General features: G+C 36.2%; 3 protein-coding genes across 4 annotated transcripts; all 3 read left to right on the top strand.

Moving 5' to 3' along the window:
- Positions 1-3: 3 nt before the first annotated feature.
- Positions 4-2,649, top strand: LOC110768310 (uncharacterized). The gene is made up of 2 exons (XM_021972025.2): positions 4-1,610; positions 1,801-2,649. Exons 1-2 carry the CDS (start codon positions 1,260-1,262, stop codon positions 2,338-2,340), a joined length of 891 nt encoding a protein of 296 aa, XP_021827717.1. The 5' UTR covers positions 4-1,259; the 3' UTR covers positions 2,341-2,649.
- Positions 2,650-9,123: 6,474 nt separating this feature from the next.
- LOC110768149 (RING/FYVE/PHD zinc finger superfamily protein) lies at positions 9,124-14,884 on the top strand. Of its 2 annotated transcripts, XM_021971838.2 has the most exons (11): positions 9,125-10,210; positions 11,129-11,215; positions 11,309-11,440; positions 12,015-12,146; positions 12,292-12,357; positions 12,443-12,553; positions 13,041-13,061; positions 13,650-13,742; positions 13,948-13,981; positions 14,193-14,263; positions 14,492-14,884. In XM_021971838.2, exons 1-11 carry the CDS (start codon positions 9,293-9,295, stop codon positions 14,567-14,569), a joined length of 1,743 nt encoding a protein of 580 aa, XP_021827530.1. In that variant the 5' UTR covers positions 9,125-9,292; the 3' UTR covers positions 14,570-14,884. The 2 variants fall into 2 exon arrangements, with proteins under 2 accessions (XP_021827533.1, XP_021827530.1); XM_021971841.2 differs by lacking the exon at positions 13,041-13,061 and having other exon boundaries at positions 9,124-10,210.
- Positions 14,885-18,915: 4,031 nt separating this feature from the next.
- LOC110768335 (GDSL esterase/lipase EXL3) lies at positions 18,916-21,228 on the top strand. The gene is made up of 5 exons (XM_021972059.2): positions 18,916-19,364; positions 19,982-20,112; positions 20,220-20,453; positions 20,565-20,820; positions 20,893-21,228. Exons 1-5 carry the CDS (start codon positions 19,046-19,048, stop codon positions 21,090-21,092), a joined length of 1,140 nt encoding a protein of 379 aa, XP_021827751.2. The 5' UTR covers positions 18,916-19,045; the 3' UTR covers positions 21,093-21,228.
- The last annotated feature ends 2,354 nt before the right edge of the window (positions 21,229-23,582 follow it).

Below are 23,582 nucleotides of genomic sequence, written 5' to 3'. Positions count from 1 at the left end.
ACGATAAAATCAAAACTTGATTAAATATTTTGTTTGGCACGTCACGTAGGTTTATTATGTAAAGTGTGAGCGGCCTTGTTTTGTCCCTTTTTCGCTTCCACCAAAAACAAATAAATAAATAAATTATCATGCATCACCGACTCACTCGCTATTCACTGCACCATTGGTAGCATGGCTTGTAGGTTATTAATTCAAGGCTTGATTATTGATTTGACTTTTGAAACTCAATTTTAGTATCACTTTGCTTTACGAAACTCAATTTGTCTCACATTATATGTTAAAATGTTAATTTCATGTCTCACTCTGTCTCAATTGAATTGAATTACACATATTATAAAGGGCTTATAATAAAATAAATAGAGATTTAACACAACATGTTGTACATTTTAATTTGTAAAAGGAGAAAGAAACTGTGATAAATTGATTGAAAAGAATTATAAAAATAGGAAATAGAAATGCTATTCTTCAGCCTTTCCCAATGACCAAACTGACAATTTCTCCAATCTCACTGATTCCCTCCTCTAATATAACGTCTGACCCTTTCACGTCTCAATTGAGATTGAGTGAATTTCTCTTTCACCAACACATCTCTCTCTCTTGCTTTCTTTATGAAATCTCTGACCCGAAAATTCTGTGACCCTTCTATCACAAAATCTGCATGTGTACGTCGTCGTTTCCCGCCACCCCTTGTATCTCTCTCTCTCATTAATTTAATGCTATTGGTTTTGAAGCCTTTTGGGATTTTGGGAAAAAGAGAGAAAGACTCCCGAGCTCTTAACTTTCTTTTCTTCTCTCCATCGACCCTTTAATTTTCCTTTTTTAGTTCCTTAATTAGGTCAATACCCCATCAAATCAAACTATCCCTGAATAAATTAATTAATTAATTTTAAACTCGCATTTATTCATCCTAATAAATATATTAAGAAGATTTGTCCGTTTTCCCTCTATATATATAGACCACCCACGGGTTTCTTTCTTTCATAATGGTCTCTTTCAGTTAAACCAGAAACCAAAGCAACAACAAACAAGGCAAAGGTTATGCCAATAAAGAGAGGGTGGATAGAGAGAGTTTAGAGAGAGAAAGAAAGGGTCATGCGTCTTTTCTGATATAACAAGAACATGAACCCTCTAGCTTTAAACCTACCCCATTTCGTTTCAGTTTTGGTTTCGTATTAATAGTCCACGAAATATTTGAAGGAAATTAAGGGGGACGTTTTGGCCGTCTGCTCTTGTTCATTTCACCAATTGGTCGAGAAAATATGGCAGTTCAGGCACCGCAGTTGTATTGTTCTGAAAACTTGGGCTTACCCACAACCATGACCACCATGTCTACTGGCCTTCAACAAGATTGGTCGATGCAGCTCAACCCTGTTTCTGGCCTTGACGACATTTTTTCCAGCTTTCCGAGCCCTCAGCCTCTTCATGATCATTTTCATCTTCGTCAAGCACCTCAAAGTCAGAATACAATAGGCTTTGATTGTTGTAACCAATTTGGAGTTTCAGTTTCCCCTTCGACTTTCAATTGCTTTCTACCAACACCGTTTTCTGAAGCTTTGGGTGCTCAGCTTGACTTACAAAGGCACGAGCTTGACTGCATTCTTCAATTGCAGGTAAATAATTCACAGCATTGTCATGTAGGACTATTGGAGATTGATTTGATTTGTATGTTTTTTTAAGGGTTCCTTCTTGTTTGTCCTTTTATTTTTCATGGTATCATTGCATTTGCATCATCCTTTCAAATAAACAAAAAATAAAAAAATTGAAATTTTTGAAATGTTTTTTTTTCTTTCTTAAAAACAGAATGAGAAGCTAAGGTTTGCTTTGCAAGAGCAGAGAAAGCAACAACTGGCAGCCCTCTTGAGGAACTTAGAATCTAGAACCTTGAGTTTGATTAGGCAAAAAGAAGAGCACTTAGCACAAGCGACAAAGAGGGCCATAGAGCTCCAAGATTGCTTGAGGAAAGCAGAGATGGAAAGCGAGACATGGCAGAGGATGGCCAAAGCAAACGAGACCATGGTCATAGACCTCAACAACACGCTTGAACAGGTCAGAGAGAGACTGGTTTTGGTCAGTAACGAAGCTGAAGACGCAGAGTCCTGCTGTGGCTCGTATGACAGAGGACACAGAGACAGCGACAGGGTAGTAATGCTGCAAGAAAATCGAGTGGTTGAAGAAAAAGGGAAAAAGTTGGCTTGCAAAAACTGTAACACTAGGAGGTCGTGCGTTCTTTTTCTACCTTGCAGACACCTCTGTTCGTGTAAGTCCTGTGAACCGTTTCTTGGTTCTTGCCCGGTTTGTGAATCCACCAAGGAGGCAAGCATGGAGGTCTTTTTGGTCTAACAAGAAAAGCACCAAGCAAAAGGGCCAAAACCTAAAAAAAGAAAAGCATAAATCTTGGCTTGTTTATTTTGAGAAAAAGTACACATGTTGATACCTTACCTGTACTGTCATGAATCATGATTGCTTAGCTTTTTCCATCTTGGGGTCTATGCGATCCGAATTCTTTTGTACTACAAGGTCCATCCATATCTTGAATCAAAATGGTGATGATGATGATGTTGTAAAACGGTAAAAGAATCTTGCCCTTTAATTTCCTCTTCTGGCCTTGTGAGTTTTACTGTACTATAATATTATATTATATGTACGTATCCCCAGAGTTTGGTTAAAATCTGTGAGGTTTGATGCCAGCGTGCAATCCTTTATTGTGTCACAAGAAAGCCAGCTGTTTTAATTTAGCCGTAACAGTGTACGGTTCTAATTCTAAACCTCTAACTGACCAAAGGAAAATAAGAAATTGAAAGCAGATTTTGGCGTTTAGCATTAAGATTACAAGGAAGGACTGCCACTGCCACCGCCACTACTTATGATAATTTTTTCTTCGCTGTTTTCAATGAAATAGGTAGCCATTAGAAAATGACACGAGCGTGTGAAAAGTAGTAAAAGCAGAAACTTGCAAATGCAGCAGCAGCAGCTGGTTCAAAACGAGGCCACTTTCATCTCAGACAAAAAGCTTTGAATGGCTTTTTAACGTAGAAACGTTACAGAGGGTAGAGATAGAGACAGAGACAGAGAATGGGATGGTGGTGGAGCTAATGGTTATTTTGTGCGTCCCATCTTTTGCTTAAAATGTCAGTCTTTGATATCCGCAAAGCGTAAAACTGCTTTTAATTTAATTTCTTGAGCCAGGCCATCCTCCCTTGAGTTGTAGTATCTAAAAAGAGAGAAAGTGGGGTCCCTCTTGGAGTTTTCCTTGTAGTTTGTTGTGGATCCCACAACTTGGTCGATGTGAGTTGAATAAAAATATATAAAAGAATAGAGGGCCCTGCAATGCGTATCAAAGCAACCGTTTCCATAATAAGGTAGAGGAGTAGTGGTGTTTTTCGAGAATGGAGATCTTCTGCATGGAAAACCGAAACTGCTGATTTTTCCTTTTCTTTCTTTCAATCTCAGTAATGAACGCAGAAGACAGAAGATGGACACCACTCAGTCACTCATCTGGTCGTCCTTCGTTTCTAGTTTCCTACTATTTGAACTGGTCTCTCTTCTATCGTCATTAAATTAAATTGACCACTGTTCTTATTGGATGATGGATTACATGGACGGCTGAGATGTTCCCTTCAGACATGGAATCCCACTATATGTTTGATGTTTGATCCTCAGGGAGTTTTTTGCTTTTGTCTTTAGGGGAACATTGGACTATTTGGAGCTTTGGTTAAAACAAAACAAACAAAAATTATTTGGAGCTTTTGTTAGACATATGGTTCATTTTAGAGTAATTTTAGATAGGCCAAAAATCACTTATATTGAGAATCACTTTAAGTGGCTGTTTGACACTAATTATTTGGGGTGATAAATGATTTTTAAAAAAATTTGGAAAGCCTATCTCATTCGGTAAACTATGAGAAAATCATTTATTGTTAAAAATTGTTGTAAAAGAAAGCTATAAGGGAAAGCTGATATAAATATGCTTTTATTTTCTCATTATGCGACAATTAGTTTGGAGAGACGCTAGAGTTTAATGAAAATTTCAGAATTCCAAAAATAAACCCATATGTTTTCACGCCCATGTCTCTTTCTCCTCGTTCTTCTACTCCCCATTGTTCATCTTCACGCCTTATCTTCCATGTTCCTCAGTCCAGAGCTACTCTTCTCATTCTTTTCCTTCAATTTTTCTTGTTGGATTGTTGAAGCATTCTTTTGAAGCCACAAGAATAAGATAAGAGACATGTTAGGTTAATTTTTATTGTTAATTTCATTATTCTCAACTAAGGTTAACGAAGCTTATCATGGATTTTGACAAGACCAGCCCCGAATTCCTCGGAATCCAGGACAAATCCCTTGAAAGTTCTGGCCCATTTACTACAAACACGAGACTTTCGGCAAAGTCTCCCCTGAAAATTGGATATTCCCAAAAATTCTCAACATGTTAAAATCACATTTAATAACTCCAATTGACAGCATGCACAAGTTACAAATCATGCAGTTTACATAGATGGCCTCCGGCCTCACAAATTAAACCCTAATACGGGCGATAACAGAGCAATCTAATAATTTTGGTTTACAAAAGATAATAAAGTTTAACATGAGAGGAACGAACAAAGCTTAAACTACTGAAACTCGAGGTTCGGAAGCTCAGGACTCAACTTTGTTGCTCAGCTCAGTCAACTACTGTTTGGGGGGCACAAAATAGAAAAGTGTGAGTGGACAAAACAAAGTTTAGTTTACAGTTGAAACCAACATAATATAACCCCACCGTTTAGAAAACGATGCCGAAAATCATATGCATTCAAACCATCATGGATATATATATATATATATCGGGAGCTAATTTCTCCACTCCCCTTTTCTCCACTTACACTCTCTTTTGTTTTTTTTAATACTTTTTAATCAATTTTGTTCTTTCTCTTTCCTATTCTATCCTTACCCTACATTAATTTCTTTTTTACTTCACTTTTATATTATTTATTTTTCTTTATACTTAATTTTCCAACTTACACTTTACTTTCAGTATTAAAGGGAAAATTAAAAACTTAATTTCTTACTCGATTAAAGGAAAAAAAAATACTGAAAATGGAGTGCAAGTTGGAAAATTAAGTATAAAGAAAAAGAACTAATATAAAAATGAAGTAAAAAAGAAATTAATGTAGGATAAGGGTAGAATAGGAAAGAGAAAGAACAAAATTGATTAAAAAGTATTAAAAAGCAAAATTGAGTGTAAGTGGAGAAAAGGGGAATGGGGAAATCATATCCCTATATATATATAAAGTCTAGTCAAAACCATAACGAAATCCGGAATCCCATAATGATAATTAGTTTCTCAACCAAATCAAAATTTTCATACCAATCCCAAACCATTCTCTCAAGACGTGTGCCCATTGGCACGACGAGCGAGGTAGTATCCTCACTGATAAATAATAATAAACGAATAGTTGTATATATGTACATAATATGAAATATATAAATAAATATATAAGTATGACATCACCAAGTTTGTACCGGGGAAACAATCCAACCGGGGGCTTGTTTGACTAGTCCACATGGAAGAATTCTCAATTGACCATGTGGTTAGGGAACGAGTCGTCCAACTGGGATAAATCTCTCTAACACGTACATAAGAATCCTCAATATTCGTATGCATGTGACGAGTCCTACGCACGCAGACTAACCCCGCAAAGTGTCTATGAAACACCTCGTCAAGGGTGCCCGGTTCCAACATATCCAAGTATCTCAAATTTCCAAGTATTCGAGGAGGTACATAGGGTAGTGCGTATAACACTTCAAACTGACATACTAAAATCCACTTTCTTTCCATCAACACCCCACGAACCCCACACATAACCAACCATAGCTAGAAATTCTCAAAATCCATATATATAAATTCAAGATACTCAAATATGCCAAAACCCAAATATATTGCAAATACTTTATGAAAATATTAAGTTCAACAATTGAATATATAATGAATTCAATAAACCATTAAATCCATATGCATAGTTTTTCTAGCATAAAACAATGCTTATTATTTGACAACAAAGTCTACTCACAACTAGTCCCACGTTGCTTGACCCTGAGAGGGTCCCGTCTGCTGCGTGCGAATAACCGGAGTACCTATTTACAAACACGAGCGCTAGATTAACATAAAGTACTTCGTACGAGAACTTTAAATAAAATCCTTGCTTTCCCAGGTTTCATGCAAGTGTACGAGGAACGAGACGTTCCTAAAGTCCAACTATGTGTTTCGGATGATGGGATAGCCTCGGAAGACGCTTGGTCAATCGGGCGGTCAAACTTTCCATAATTGGTAAACCAGGCCCACTGGGCCCACGACCTCCGTTTTCCAATCTGGAAGTTCCTATGGGTTCAACAAGGTTTAATAAGCATGTCCTACAAGTTTGGTCTAAATCGAACGGTCGGATCGCTCACGATTGCACGATCGGACGGTTATCGTTTAACGCAAACTTTAAGTTATTGAATTGGAACATTTGTGGCTCCGATTCACGATCCACGAATTCCTACAAGATCCTAGGGATGCCTAGATCAACATATATTAAATTGGAGTCGATCCAACGGTCCGAACACATCGAACCCGGATAACCCATAATATACAATATCCAATCTATGGTCAAACGATAACCAAATTCAAATCTGAGCATACCGTCGTGCTCAGGACAATATGGGGATCATTTTAGGACCAAGAGGGACACCCAAACAGTGCCCACACACTGCCCACACACTGCCAGCGCATGGGTGTCCAAAGCGATTCCGGCGATCGAAAAATCTCCAAACCGCCAGTCAAGACTTATACCTACATGATCAGGACATTGAGTGCAGCAACTTTTGTTCTTAGACTAACCCCAAAAAGTGGCCAAAGATTGCCGAAATCAAGGGCCGAAACTGGCCAAAACTTTAATCGCTTAAATGACAATCAAAACGCAGAAATTTATCCTAAACAACCCAATTATCAGTCAGAACACATTGAGATGATGAAAAAGCATACAAAGTTTGAAGAAATTGGTGGCCGGAATCAACCGAACGAGCTCCTTGAAGTTATGGGTAAAACCGATCGATTTTTCGCAAATTCTGGCGAGATACGGCAATGGCTGGGGAGGCGTATGGTCAGGATGGGAAGGCAACATCGTGCTGGTTCTTTTGGTACCAACCTTGTTGAGTTTGGTGGCCGGAGGTAGCGGCGGTGGTGAGAAAACCGCTCGGATGAACAGTGGGGGGAAGGGGCTATTTGCACATGAGAGAGAGAGAGAGAGAGAGAGAGAGAGAGAGAGAGAGAGAGAGAGAGAGAGAGAGAGAGAGAGAGAAATGAAGGAATTCCAGATTTTTAATAAACCAATTTCGAATTATTTACGGTTTTTCCACTACGTTTGTTTTTTTTGTAACTTATTCGTTACAACTCCGATTTGAGCCCACTATGTGTTTATGGACTCATCTCGGCACGATTTACGCAATAATACCATTCATTTCCCCAAAATCATTTTGGATTAAAATGTGACCAAATTACCCCTACTCCCGAGGGCAAAATTGTAATTTCATACTTTATTAAACTAATTAAATTATCGAATCCTTTAAATTTGGGTCGGAATGTTACAAATTTTGGTCATCGTACAACTCAAACTGATCCTAAACCGTGAAAGTAATTTTAAAAGCTTCAATTCTGTTTCGATTTCTAAATTGTTAATGAGTTCTAGCCTTTTGATTTAGTTCTAGCACATGAAAGTGAAAATGCTTTTCCTTTTACAAAAAACACTTGAACAGAAAAGCCATTTCAACATAATGTCATTTTTAGTTATCCAACAACATGTTTAACAAAATATTTACCAAACGTCAATAGCTTTCTCTCACAACAAATCTAACAGCGATTATTTTCACATCACAACAATGCTAAATTGGCTATAAGTGATTTTATGGAGAAACCCATGGAAGGTGCTTCTTCTCATAATCACTTAAAATCACTTAAAGTGATTATAGGGAGAAGCATGTGGGAATGTTTCTGCCCATAAGTAATTATGGCATATCCAGAATCACTTCGAAACAAGTCCGTAGTCCTATAAAAGGACAAGTTGCAATTAGAGCGATGTAGTTTTATAAGGTAAGGAGTGAAAACAACCGTTCTCAATTAAATCACATAATAAGATTTCATAATGTGTTCTTTATGAACATATATTTGGAGCTAAAACTATGAATTATCATAGATGTATTGGTTTATTTTTGCTTTGTCAGTGTGCTTCTTGTAACTCCTACTATTTTTTTACAAGCAATTGGGGGAGGGTGGAGGTGGAAGAGTTCAACAAACTGAGTTATACTCAATGGGAGGACAATGTGTCACTTGGGTTCAAATATGAGACCACCAATCGACAAATACTCTTATCACAAAGCTATGAACCGATTTGCAAAATATTCACTATTTAAACACATAGATCGTGAGAATATATTTTAGTATTAATGATATGGTAAGCTATATATATAAAACAAAAGGCAGAGAATGGTGAAATATTCAAAATACCAGAAAATGCCCTTGGTTAATGCAAACATTAAGAATTTAAATTATTATTTAAATGAGGATAATATGGTAAATTCACACTTTTTCATATTTAAAAAAATTAAATTAAAAGAAAAATCAAATAATGGATCCTCTTTTTATGGAACACAACTACTCATTATCTTTTTTAATTCTAAAATAAATTTATTTATTTTTAAAAAAACCATCTCACAGGCGCGGAAGCGCATGCATAGAGGCTAGTGATTATTAAGCTCAATTGTGTTTAATAAATATTTCATGTGCTCATCACTCATGCACAAGCTTCATAGTTGTTGTCACAAGAGAAAATAATTGTCTCATACACTACATAACAAGTTTTAGCATTTCTTTGGAGTTAGGGGGTGGTGGAAAAATGAGTTTAGAATAATGAAAGGCGGTTTCTATTGTAAATTGAAACTTTAAAAATAAAATAAAAAATGAAAAGTTTGGGGCAAATAGATGTGAGCAAATTCACGCTATATGGGCTAGGTTGATGTTCAACTGGGCTCAGTTTTAGTCAAAGAGGCAAGATCGGTCCATTTGGTTTGAAACGCCCAAAAGGGATACAAGGAAAGAAAAAAAAATCCCAAACAGGCCCTAACAAATTCAAGGCTACACAAGACCGTTTTGAGTCTACTCGTTGGTTTGCTTCCTCGCCCAAACCTAGCGACAGCCACATTTTGCTCCTCCTCCTCCTCCTCCTCCTCCTCCCCTCCTCGTCATCCATCTCTCTCTGAAACAGTCCATCGTCCTCAATCAGCGATGCAACACGGAGATTACACCTCTGCTCCATATTACCAGTACCCTCCACTTCAAAACCCTAACCCTAACCCTATTCCCAACCCCACCGATCCCCACCAGAACCCCTACGCCTCCGCACCACCTTTTACCACCTCCGATTACTCGCCTTATTCCCAATCTTACCCTCCGTATTCTCTGAATCCTGATCCTGCCCCTCCCACCGCTCCTTCCTATACCCCTCCTCCAATCTCCAGCCCTAATTTGCAAACCTTCAATCCCACACCTCAACCACCTTCTTTCCCTCCCTTTGAGACCCATGCGCCCTATCAACCGCCGCCTCAGCAGCAATCGTATCATCCGCCATACGATCAGAATCAATCGGCTCCCAGTTATGCCACTTTGCCACCGACAATTACCGCAAACCCTAACCATAATTCCAATCCCTCTTCTCCTTATTCGTCCGCTTACTCAGGCCCGTTTTCTCAACCTCCCTCCTCAGTCCCGCCTGTATATGAAAATCCCTACGAAAGTTCTGTGAAATTCGATCACGGCGGTGTTGGCGGTTCCTATTTAGATGATAGGTACGGAAGCTACAACCGGACCCGATCCGATTTGGGATCGGATCTATATGGGAAGCGGTATGATTCAGGTCGCGATGAAGCGTACGGCGACGGTGTTTATGCTTACCAAGGTGACAAGGTGGAGCCATACGGGGCTCGTGGCACAGCACCCAAGTCTTCAAGCTCGTCTTTATTCGATGACTACGGCAGGGCGATCAGTTTCCCTTCTGGGAAGAACTCATCAGTGAGCTCCGGCAAGATCGTGCGGGCAGTACCGAAAGCCGATACTCAAGAAGACGCGAAGAGTGGGGTGCTTAAGTTCCGGGTCAAGCTGTTGGCTGAAAGTGGAGGACAGAGCACCATGGATGTTCTTTGTCAGGTATGAACATGGAGGCACTTTGTCCTATTTGAGTGGAAATTTAATTCATGTTTTAGGACAAGCACAACTATTAAGTTTTCAAATTTTTATATATGTTATTTTGTTGATTGGGCTGTTATTCTACCATCTCCACTGTGTTGATTGCCACATTGTTAATTTTCGTTTTGATTGTACATACCTTATTTCTTTCTTTCTTTCCCATTTTTACCATTTGATTTTGATCTAATCCTTATCGTCTCCCCATTGTCTCTTTGAAACAATGGGAAGACCTTTTATGTTCTTGACTAGGGGTTGGAGTGGGAAGTTTCATATTGTTTTCCTATCCTTACGAATTCAGTAATTAGATCATAGCCTTAGGCGAGAACTGTAATTGGAGCTTCACCACTAGATAGAAATCATGTTTTGGCATAAATGTTACTTTAAAGAAAATGGTAAATAGGGACTATAAATTATTGAATTATTGCGCTATCTCCTGTTATTGGAATTTTGCGTTTACAAGTGTTTTAATAGACATGGAGATGCATTCTTCTTTTCTTCTTTTAAATTTTTAATGGTATCTTCTATAACTTGATTTACTATCTTATAAATGACAGCAGCACTCACTGAGACTTCCTTTTCAGTGGATTTAATTTAATATTTAAAATGCACATTTTAATTTTTTTAGTCTAAAAGATGATTCCAGAATTGTTAGTTTAAACTTCTCTAATTTTCCATATGTTTCTATGTGAACTCTCCTATATTCGATATGCATGTAATGTAAGCATGAAGCTGTTTTTGGCATTCATCTGAATGATTATCTTAGGTTGGTTTGAAGTCTGGATAGTATTTTGGATGTCACCCATCGTTCTTTTTTTAGTTCCTTTGGATTTTTCTTGTTGTTTTTATATAAATTTTGTTGATAGAAAAATTATCTTCCAGATTGGTTTGGATGGTATTCGTATGCTTGATCCTGCTACCAGTCGGACATTGAGAATATATCCCCTCGAGACCGTTACAAGATGTGAAGTAAGTTTGTTCTAGTTTCGCTTTGATTCTAGTATGGAACTGTTAGTATTTGGCTTGAGGTCTGAATAATTTGTTTCTTCCCTTCTCATGCAGGTAACTGATTCATCTACATTTGCATTTTGGTCAAAGAGCTCTGTCGATATTGAGCCAAGACGTATTAGATTGCAGTCAAATAGTTACACCACCAACACCCTTTTGGATACAGTGACTGCTGCGACTGTACAGGTTGGGTTTTTTGGAGTTGTATTTTCCCCTTTTTAAAAGAATAATGGTTCTCTTTCATAACTGACAGCACTGAGCTTAGAAATTAGCTTTAGGTTACCCTTGAATGGGGCCTGTCTTATACATGAGGTTGGTATAATTTGATTGATGATGGTATTGAAGCACATCAAACTGAGTTCTCTGTGCATAAGTGGATGAATATCAAATACGTTCCTTCAATGCCTAAAGATATTTACTTGAGATTTTTACAATGTCTTGTACTGGTTGGTTTCTAGCATTCATAATTCGAAAAATGAAATCCTTTTTCTTCTGTTTGTAACTTATAGAATTAGTTAGGAAGTTCCAGTTGGGCCTTCTTATACTGAAAGATGGAAGTATGAGATTATTGTTTGTATATGCTGATATTTTTAATGGATGATTCTGTCTTTATAACTTTATATGCTTTTCTTTTACTGCAGTTCTGAAAGATGCATAATATAGTCCCCATGTTTTATGTCCTCAAGACTTTGGTTATCCTTATCAATGGTTTTTGTTGATTATTATTAGTGACGCATTACACTTATCTCTTTATATTCAGCTTAAGGAAATGGGTGGAAGAATCAAGCCAACTGAATCTTTAAAGCCAAATGAACAGTCTGCAGAGAGAAAGAAAGGATTAACTGATTGGATGAACATCATAAAACCGGGAAACGAGGAGAAAGATCATTGGGTAATACTAGCTTATCTTCCTGAAAGCTTTTTTGCCTTTTGTGAATGACATAAATGTGGTAGTGCTTAATATTACTCCATGGACACCTTTTAATAAAGTGGTCTTGGAGTTTTTGCTACTGCTTATTTCATTTTTGTTTTTTTAGGTCCCTGATGAAGCAGTTACAAAATGTACAGCATGTGGGACAGATTTTGGGGCATTTATCCGTAAGGTATGTCTAATTTTAAGGCGGCATCTTCAGAGTTTGTTGTTCATGCTAGCGTCTTATGAACTTATTGGTTTCACCTCCATTGTAGCATCACTGCCGGAACTGTGGAGATATTTTCTGTGACAAGTGTACCCATGGCAGAATTGCATTAACTGCTGATGAGAATGCTCCGCAGGTTCGAGTTTGTGACCGATGCTTGGTACGTCTCTAAACTTATCACATCATTCCAACTACGTCAGTTGGAAGTCCATAGCGGGTGTGGAGAGGACTTAAGATTCCATTTTGTATTTTAATATTTTATATTTCGTTTTGCTTCTCAATATAATTCAATGATCCTATTTGACACGTTGTTATGGAGTATATCACACAAAATAGTCTGGTTTCCATTTTCTTTTAGGGACATTTTGGAAAAGGCCAAAGGAGAGAAATATTTGTAAAAGAAGCCAAAATGGATAAAAATGCCCTTATTTATTTTTGGATTTCCTAAGGAATCCTTTACATTTGCATGTCTTTGGTTTGAAAGTTGTGGGGTTTTTCTGTCTGTTTTGGAAAAGTTTTGGCTTTTTCCAAAAGTGAGAGTTTTTTTTGTGGCTAAAACCTAAATTTTCTTTTCTTTTATTGTGTTCCTGTGAAGATTTAGCCTCTTAGGTTGTTAGTTTCTGATCAAAATTTTCATTTATTTTCAGGGAACTAGGTCAGTTGATCAGGTATTTGCCCCACTATGTTTGGATAATTAGATTGACCAAGTAGTTTCCCACCATTTTCATTGTTGTTCCCTGTAGGAAAATAACAAAACAGCTTGGTTAGTCTTGTAGATCTGTTAAAGTGGAGATTTCGGTTTTTTTATGTGTTTTTTATAGGAAAAAAAAGTAACGTGAATGAGTTGGCTGTTCTTTGGGAATGCCTTCATTACTACTCGTATCATTAACTTGGAACACTTTGTTAGAGTTTTCCTTTCGACTTTCTATTTGGTCAAACAAAACATAGATGATAAAGAATGTTTGGACAAGCTATAGCGGTCAATGTCTGTGGATGTGATTTGGAAGTTTCATAGATTATGTCTTACCTTGTAGTGGCTCTGGTTGGATTCATTATTATTAGAGTCTTGGTTTGTGTTGGCAAAGGGATCTTGGATGGAAAATTTACAATCAATTCATATTTGGTCCATGGGTTTTATGTCTGAGTTACTGTTTCAAGGTTTATTTATTTTTATTAAGTTTGGCTTATGCCAGAACTTCTGCACCATATAATTATCTTGAAATGAAGAGTCCTGACAATGTCATTATCATTTATAGGCTGAAGTGACTCAGAGGCTGAGTAATTCTAAGGAAGTCTCTAGTAAACCTGCAGGATTGCAGAGTCACGAGGATCTTGCCAAGAAGCTTCAGGTGATTGTAGTGTTGTGTGCGTCTTTTTTCTTTTAACAGTCTGCATTTTCTAATTGACAAATTATGTTTGCACCGAATGTAATTTTAATTTATGAATATGTAAGCTGAATATCTAATTAGTCTGGATCAGTACAGGCATTTTTTATATATCTTGTGTGTGAGCTCACACTTCGTTTTTATTTTTTTAATTTAATTTTCTGTACAGGAGGAGATGGAAAAGAATCGCAAGGAATCTTCAGGTAATTTCTTTGCTTTTGAAGATTGAATGGTGGGAAATATGGCCATGAAAAAGAAGATTTTAGTCTCCTTTTAATGTTATTATTTGTGGACCAACGTGCTAAATGTGCAGTTAGATAAACCAGTGGGGTTTCCTGCAGTTTGTAATATTCAAATAGTACTTTTCAAGCTAGAAGCATATAGACATTGCTTGTTTGCTTGTTGATTCGTCAGGTTCAAAGTCTGATGCATCTGGAAGGCGGATGAGAGAGGTTGCCTGTCCTACATGCACGGTCCACTTGCAGGTAATATTTTAGAGTTTCAAGGGCATCTCATGCAAATTATAAGTAATCGTATTTTAAAGGTTGAAATATATATTGTTTTTTTAAAGCTCATTTTACATAGAAGTTCAAATGAGTTTGAATTGAAGATTAAATCTCACTCTTTCATGTCATGTGTAGAGTCTTAGTGTGCACTGTGCATATTCATATTTTTGCATGTAGTTGTTGATTCCATTACTGGAATTGTTGCAGGTTCAAGTTCCCAGCTCAGGTTCGGAGACCATTGAATGTGGTGTTTGCCAGAATCCATTTCTTGTGAGTGCTCATTGATTGAAAACAGATTTTTATGACAGCACTCAATTGTTCTCTTTGAAGTTGCTGGTTATTTTATTGGTTTGGGTATGTTACCTAATAATTTGGAAGAGCTTTTACTGTGTCATTGTCTTTTTGGTTTGTTGTTGACCGGATGGCTGTTGCTTTCTGTTGCTTAGCGTGTATATGAAGTATTTTATTGGAGAGCCCCATCAACTGGGTCATGCCTTTATGTAAATTGATGTTTATATAATTACGTCTTTTACGTCAAATACTTGATGTGAAATTGCACCTTGTGTATATGAAATGGCTCATCAATGCTGTTAGTTTCAATTTGTTATTCCATACGTGAGGTTGCATTTTTTGTGAAATTTGGTGGAATGTGTTCGTTGGACTTCTTTGCCATATCTTTACTTCCAAGTTTGGTTTGAACTTGCTTTAACGAGAGAATGCTGTTTTTTCCAAATGGTTTACCATGTTTTGTGCCTAGGGGTAAATTCTTTATTAGTCATTCGATTTGATGTTATTACTAAAGATTAGGCTTAATATCCCAAAATGTCCTAAGGTTTACGAAACTGTTAGATTGCATCCTTAATTTTTTTTTTTGTCATTTGTGGTCCTCAAAGTTAGTATGTGTGATCACAAGTGGTTCCTATCGTTAGGTTCCGTCAAAACTCTTTTAGTTTGCTGGCGTGGTATATATATCACAAAATATTTCTGAGGTTCACGCACCTATCACAAATAGTCTACGAAATTTTTAAATTTTTTAAATTTTAAATTTTAAATTCCTAAAATTTTGGTTTTTTTATAAATTTTTTATGAATTTTAAATTATTTAAAAATATATATTGTATTTTAAATATTAGTGATACTATATTATTGGAGATTCTAATGTAGTTTTAAAAAAATAATTTAAATTTTATAAAATTTTAAAATGACAAAACCAAGAGTTTAGGGTTCATAATTGGTTGTCAAGGTTAAAATCCTTTTATAAATGGTTTTTTCATTTTTAAATTTTATATTATTTTTTAAAAACTTCATTAGTTTGTTGATGTGGCATATATGTGGAGTCAACATCTTCAAAAAATATGGTCACGTGTATTTAAAATAATTTTAAAAAGAAAATCAAAATTTTATGAATTTTAAATGAAAAAATAAAATAAAAAATTGTATGGACCATTTGTAATAGGTGCGTGAATCTCATGGATGTTTTGTGATATATATGCCATATCAGCAAACTGATGTAATTTTTTACGGAACTTAATGACATGGACTATTTGTGATCACATATACTAACCTTGTAACCAAGAATGACACAAAAAAATATTAAGGATGCAATTTGATAGTTTCGTAAACTTAGGGACGTTTTGTGATATTAAGCCTAAAGATTTTATTAAGAAATGGAAAGAAATAAATGTATTGGATGCCAATTTCATTTCGAAGATAAGGTTGTATGTCATCATCCAATCGCTTAATATTATTTTTTTGGCAATTTATGTGATATGGTTAGGAATTTAGGATCCTTTGAATATTATAGTTTATATCTGTGCGATCCATTGATTTGGGAATGTACTGGTATCCGGTCAAAAGCCTGCTTGCCTTTGCTTTTTTCCTAGGGTTTTCTGGAAGAGACTCTTTTGCTTTGGCATTGGCATTAATTTTAATAATAATTATAATCAGTCTGGACTGTAAACTTGTAAAGGCTAGCAGAAAACGACGAGAGACGAGACACTGACTGGCTATTACTATACAAGTCCACTTTAATCGAGAAGCTCTTGGCCAAATTTGGGGGAACATTTCAAATCTGAAATTGACATTGCGAAACGGCCATCAGCTACAGTAACCTTGTAAATGTCTATTAGCTACAAGGGAGGCCGAATTAATTATTGATATATTGATGGTGGTGATGACGAAGCGGACCTTACAGCTTGCATTTCATCAAGTAACGGCTCACTCTCAGTTACAACATACGATCCAGATCATACAGTTTCTGTTGCTTTTGGATTTTTTCGGCCATCAGCTTCATATTTACACCTATCAATCGGAGAAACAAAGAGAGATATTTAGCTATATATCCATTCTTATAACAAAAAATATAAATAAATTTTACACCATTTAATTTTTATAAACAAAAACAAACAAAAAAATTAACAGCTGGCTCTATTTAATTTAATTTTGATTATTAAATTTCTTTGATGTCCTATTGAGTGTTTTAGGTTTTTTCTGAGCTTTTGGGATTGGGCTTGATTAAAGAAATTGATGGCAATTTTGTAATTTACAAGAAATTAAATGCATATTTGTTATGTTGTAAATGGACTTTGAGTATGTTTTTAAAGTCCATTTAATATATGGTATTTTTATAATTTGAATCCCTATATTTGGTATAATAGTGAATCTCCCAAAAACAAAAAAGGACAGGATTTTGCAGCTAATTAATAGGTAAGACGTCATCAAACCCACAGCTGGTGCGGGGCAAGCCAAGCTGTTATTAATCTATTGCATAATCCTGATTTAATGAGGCAATATCGCTTTCAAATATAAGCGCGAGCAATCTCATATGTTATAAAATAATATTAGGAGGCTGTAGCCAGAATGATCTAAAGATGTTGCCATGAATGATCTGATATAATTAATTGATAATAATAACTCTGGTTCTGTCCCGTCAATCGTTGAGGAATTAATCACTGCAATTAATTTCGAGCGGTATTGTTACGCGGACTAGTCTGTGTGTGGCCTCCAAAGTAGCCTCCTACTGTAGTAGTACTTTTGACCCTTCCTTTCTGCGCCCACACACACACACACTGTTGCTTTTTATCTTTCTGTCTTTTTCTTCTTTTTTGGTTGCTCCGTACCCGTGAAAAGTTCTAATGAATTTAGGCTCGATGTCACCACCCATCATGGCATTGGCAGATCTTAGATTAATAAGATTAATAAGATTAATTTTGTTTTGTATTTGATTTGATGAAGAAATGGGTGTGGCGTGTAGGTTTTTCCTTACCCTTTGGCCCCGTTTGGTTCACGGAATGAATTTGATGGGAAATCATTTCCTATGTCATTTCCCAAGGGATAGGAAATGGTGATTCATTTCCCATGTTTGTTTTGAGTAGGAATGGAAAACAAATTTTGTTTAGTTTCCCAATTGTATCCCTATTAAAGTAATAAAAAAATACCAATAATTGTTTGATAAAAAGTGTAATTATGAATTGTTAGTAAGGACAAATTAGTCAAAAAAAAGTTAGTCTTACTTTCCCATGGGAAGGGAAAGTGAAACCCAAATAGGAAGGAATGATTCACTTTCCCTCCTACTTTCTCATGTGCTAGGCAACGCTTTACCATGCCTGACTTACCAAATATGGGAAAGCAATTAGTTTCCCATGCCCAAGATTCCTTTCCCATGAACCAAACGCAGCCTTCCTTCAATATCATCTGGTAGTTAAACCAAACTGAGTGCGTTTTGTATTTGTTTATAATCCATCCAACAACAAAAGTAACACATACACTCTCCATGCGTTGACCTCTACTTAATTACTAATTACTGGCAATCTTCTTAGTTACAAATCAATTTAAAATTATATAAATCATGACTTGGGATCACTGCTCCCTCACCTGTAAAGCCTAAAAATATATATATTTGCTTCAAAGGGTCAAGTTTCCAGCGTAAGATATAAGGATACATGAGCAGGAGGCCATGTGGCTGATCATTGAATCATAAATGACAGTTTTCAATTGTTTTAGTTGAGAAATATTGAACATATATATGGCTAGCGGGTCTTTTTCGACATTATTGATTTGTAAACTTATTAGACCCACCAATGGCTAGTGCAATAGTAGCACGTTGTTAAGTATGAAGTTTAGTAGGGTAGCTCTGATCTGTCTGTTAATTATTTTTCATTATTTCCCATTTTTCAATAATTTTCAACTATTTGTTCATTTTGTGTACATGACAAAGGAACGTTTTCTTCGTGCCTAGTACTGTAAATACACATAAATACATTTTGCATACATACATCTATGTATGTAGTTATTCTCTCATCTAGATATCTAGACATTATTATTGCGCTGATACTATTGTAAATGAAAATGAAAGTAGAAAGGAATACATGACATCCGCACAATAATAACGTTCGAACGTTTGTCTATTTACGTACTCATTACAAATTATTATGTTCGTACAATATAGACGTATTTTGATCACTGAAATGACTACTTGACACAGTAAAATATACTCTGATATTGAAATGAAATGATTGCAGTTGAAAATGTGTCACACCAACTTTTTTATAGTTGAAAAAGCTCGGATATCTGTTTTTTGGTGAGAAGAAAAGCTCGGATCAAGTCTCTTGTGTGTACAATCAATGACTATAAAATGGCAAGAGCACAATAATTTCACATCTTGTCTACTCTATATGTGTATAAAAGCAGCTGGAGTGTGTATGTGTGTTTGTGTGTGAGTGAGACCAAACAGTTGTCACATCTTCCCTTTGTTTTGAAAATAATGAGAGTGGGATTCTTCTTTATGGAGTTTTCATCTTCTTCTTCCTCCCAATCTAAGTCCCAGCTGATAGTTTATGTTTGTCTTGTAGTTTTTGGTCTTTTCCATTACCCCACAATTACAGTAGAGGCTGCCGTGAAGCTACCTCCAGGCCAGACATTTCCAGCGGTCATCGTGTTCGGTGATTCTATAATGGACACGGGCAACAACAACCATCTTAAGTCTCTTATTAAGTGCAATTTCTCTCCTTATGGAAGAGATTTCCAGGGACACAACCCAACAGGCAGATTTGGCAATGGAAAAGTGCCCTCCGACTTCATAGGTATGTTATATATAGCCATCTACTAAATCTCTCTCCCCCTCTCTCTCTTCCCGTCAATACATACTCACAGTATATATATGAGTGAATAATTTTGCCATTTGTCGTCAACTACAGAATTTATGAGTGAAGAATTTAGCAATTAATTTGTCGTCACAATTATCCAACCAAAATTCAAAGGTTTTTTATATTTCATTCCATTAGAAAGTGGAAATAATGGGCATGTTATGCGTGCTCTGGATAGGAAAAAGTACCACATATACCTAAGAAGTATAAAATTAGAAATAAATTACATAGCATCAATGAACAAAACATCCTGTAGGAAATCTGGTGGATCAGTAACCCATTCCGCCACTCCCTGGGAGTAAGTTTTTGCATATATGCGTGTGAATATTCCAAGTGTATATTTACACGCTGCTCATGTTTGAAACAATCACATGTTTAATAAAGCTAGCTTTCATCTGAATTCAGTTTAATTTTGTTTTATTCAGAAAATAGCAATATAATATTTAATTTATTTAGTTAAGATATATTTATATATCTCGCGGTTTCTTCTTTTGTTAAATTACTTGCTTATTAACACTGACACTTGGTTTTTGAATTTTGAAAATTATGAGCAGTGGAAGAACTGGGAATCAAAAAGTATTTGCCGGCATATTTAGATCCTAGTCTACGGCCTGAAGATCTGGCCACGGGAGTCTGCTTTGCTTCAGGTGGCACGGGATACGACCCAATGACACCCCAAATAGCGGTGCGTACGATATCATCTAACAATACAACAGCTACAACCCTAATATTAATTAATAAATCCTTTTCATAATATCCATGGTGATCATAATTAATTATGATGAAATACAGTCAGTTTTATCACTCTCGGATCAGTTGTCAATGTTCAAGGAGTATATAGGGAAGCTTAAAGGCATTGTTGGAGAAGAGAGAACCAACTTCATTCTATCCAACGCTATGTTTCTGGTGGTGGCCGGCAGCGACGACCTTGCCAACACCTATTTTACCATTCGCGTAAGAAAAGCCCAGTATGATGTTCCTGCTTACACCGACCTTATGGTCAACTACGCGTCTAGTTTCGTCAAGGTACCTAACACACACACACACACACATATATATAATGTTGTTTGCTGGATCTAATCTTAATCTAATTAATGTTATTAATTATGGTTCATAATTATTTAACCTAACTGGTAGGAATTGTACGAACTTGGCGCGAGAAGGATTGGTCTGTTCAGTGCCCCACCAATAGGATGTGTGCCTTCACAAAGAACATTGGGTGGAGGATTAGCAAGAGACTGCGCCGAAGAATACAATGAAGCAGCAAAGTTATTCAACGCTAAACTTTCCCGGTCTCTCGACTCCTTAAACACAGCCCTCCCAAACAGCAGACTGGTCTACGTGGATGTCTACAATCCTTTACAGGATATCATTCTCAACCCTGCTAAGAATGGTATATATTTGATCATCAATCAATCTTAATTCTCATTTTGGGGTAATTAAGTAACGAATGAATGAATTTCAGGGTTTAAAGTTGTGAATAAAGGATGCTGTGGTACGGGAAACATAGAGGTAGCAGTGTTATGCAACAAGTACGATGCCACGTGCGCAAATCCAAGTGATTATGTGTTTTGGGATAGTTACCATCCTACAGAAAGGACCTACAGTGTGCTGATTCCTCCACTTCTCCGAAAATATTTAAACGATTTCCTTGCTGGCAACTGAAACTGATTACATTTTCATATGCTCCAATCAGCAGCATATATTAAATAACATATTATGAATTGCTTTGTTTCTCAAAGTCATGTAACCCTCTTAATTCTTGGAAGTAATAATCTATGAAAATACCGTTTTCAAATAATTTACGGTTGTGGGGAGCATAAGCGTTGGTTGAATTAATGCGGAGTCAATCAAAATCCTGCAAAAAAAGAGGTTGTAACCAACCGCGCATATAATTCATGCAATTATGGTGGAGACGTGTTAACCAGAGGGCCAGAGATGTTGGTTGGGGGATTAGATAGATCTATTATTACCAAGGACGTGACTTGCAGGACCGACAATCAATTCCTTTTAACGATCAAGACCCATAAAAAGACAAAACTCCATCCCTATCCAATCCATCCAGTATTCTTTTCTTTTGGTCGACCTTAATTTCCATACACTGAATGATTAAATGACACTACTGTGTTGCCATATATGAATGATTAAAAACAATGGTACGAGGAAATCATACCATTTTCCACTAAGGCTCGTTTGGTTCACGGAACAAATTTAAAGGGAAATTATTTTTCATGTCATTTACTAAGGAATGAGAAATATAAGATTTCTTTCCCACGTTTGATAATGCTAGAAAAATAACCAGGAGATATCACTTTATTTCTTTTCTTATGTTTGTTTTGAGGAGGAATGGAAAACAAAATTTGTATAAATTTTCAATTATATCGATATTAAATCAAATAAAAAAAGAATGCATTTAATGATATATTGTAATTCTAAATTGTTAATAGTGACAAAATGGTCATGAAAAATGTTTATTTAATATTGGCTAATTTTCCCAAACTTTCTCATAAAGAGGGAAAACAAAACCCAAGTTGAGAGAATGGCTTCACTTTACCCCCTGCTTTCCCAAAGATCATGCAACAATTTCCTATGCCTGGACTTACCGACTTACCAATACTAAACATGAGAAAGCAATCGATTTCCCATCCCCAAGTCTCCTTTCCCACGAACCAAACGGGGCCTAATTATATCAGGAATTCATATGAATGTTTTCGCAGCGGTGCTCACCTTTCACTTTTATATCTTTAAAATTTTGAAATTTAAGGTGTCACATGGATTAGAAAAAATTTGGTTGAATTCAGTTGGGAAGCAAAGGGATGTCGAGCGAATAATAACAGGTTATATATATATTCTAGTGGGTGCCAAAAGTGAGAGGTAGCTACGGGTTTCCCGTGGAATATTATTGAGATGAGTTTATTATGATATATGGAATACACGCTGTTGCATGCATGCTTATTATCATGGAATGAATTGAATAATATATATATATATAGTATTTCTCTTATTTGGATGTCAATACATTATTATCGTGCGAATACTATTGTAAATAGGTATGAAAGTAACGAGAAGTAGCACAAAATACATGGCATTCGCATGATAATAACGTCCGGATATACGCATAGGAGAATTTTTGTATATATATTAATTGTTGAGTGTTTTAAAAAACACATACATGCATGATACATACATGTGGTCCGAACTCAACTCCTAATTAATACTAATAGTATGGTTCTAACTTGTACATTCTCCACACCAATTATAATTTATACATGATCAACAAGAGCCAAGACGGGCTTAGCTGATTAAGCAGTTGCGCATTCATGCATGATGCATCCAGCAGCATGAAAACCATGCACAAGGCAGGCAGAATATGCTCACTCAGAGGATCATAAATTTATTAGAAAAAAAGAGAAAAGAAAGTATTTGATATTTTTATTCTAAACAAAAAATGACTTCAAATCAATTTTAAAACTCCAATATATGGCACATACTTTTTTTAGCTAATCGACAAAATGAAACACATTTATGGCATGTCTATTAATCCGTAATTGGATTAGGAAGAATTGAAATGAGGATGAATTGAATTGAGGAGGAGTTAGATTGAGGAGAATTAGATTCTGGATTCCGATTGAAGTTGTTTACTAATCATATGGATTGAGGAGAGTTAGATTCCGGATTCCTATTGAAGTTGTTTATTAAACCATATGGAATTGGGGTAGGAGTGATACTAATTACTGAAATGTCCTCGTTGTTGGGTTAAAGTAAATGACAAATTTAGAATTTTGAAAATTGTGTGAGAATATAATGGGTAAAAAGATGAATTCCTAATGGGTTAGTTCTTCATGAATTAGAATACCACCTCCCACCCAAGAATTGAATTCCTCCAAAATTAGGAATTGCCCCATTTACTTTTCAATTCCTTGATGTGAAGTAAACTCAGGAATTCTCCATAGGTGGAATTCAATTCCTGATGAGAATTTCAATTCTTGATTAGTAAACACACCATTAATTCTTACATTGAAGTTGGAGGAATCAAACGGTTGGGTCTTGAACATTAACATTGACAATACTGCATGCAATGCACCAGTGGCAGTAATAACCAGAGGTACTCTAGCTGCGGATTCAGCTTCGTATTCAATGGGTGGGCCTTCTATA

The sequence above is a fragment of the Prunus avium genome, chromosome 1 (genome assembly GCF_965620075.1).
Source record: "Prunus avium chromosome 1, drPruAviu1.hap1.1, whole genome shotgun sequence".
Lineage (NCBI taxonomy): Eukaryota > Viridiplantae > Streptophyta > Magnoliopsida > Rosales > Rosaceae > Prunus > Prunus avium.
The sequence above is the reverse complement of the archived record's forward strand: the minus strand, read 5'-3'. Positions and strand labels throughout refer to the sequence as shown.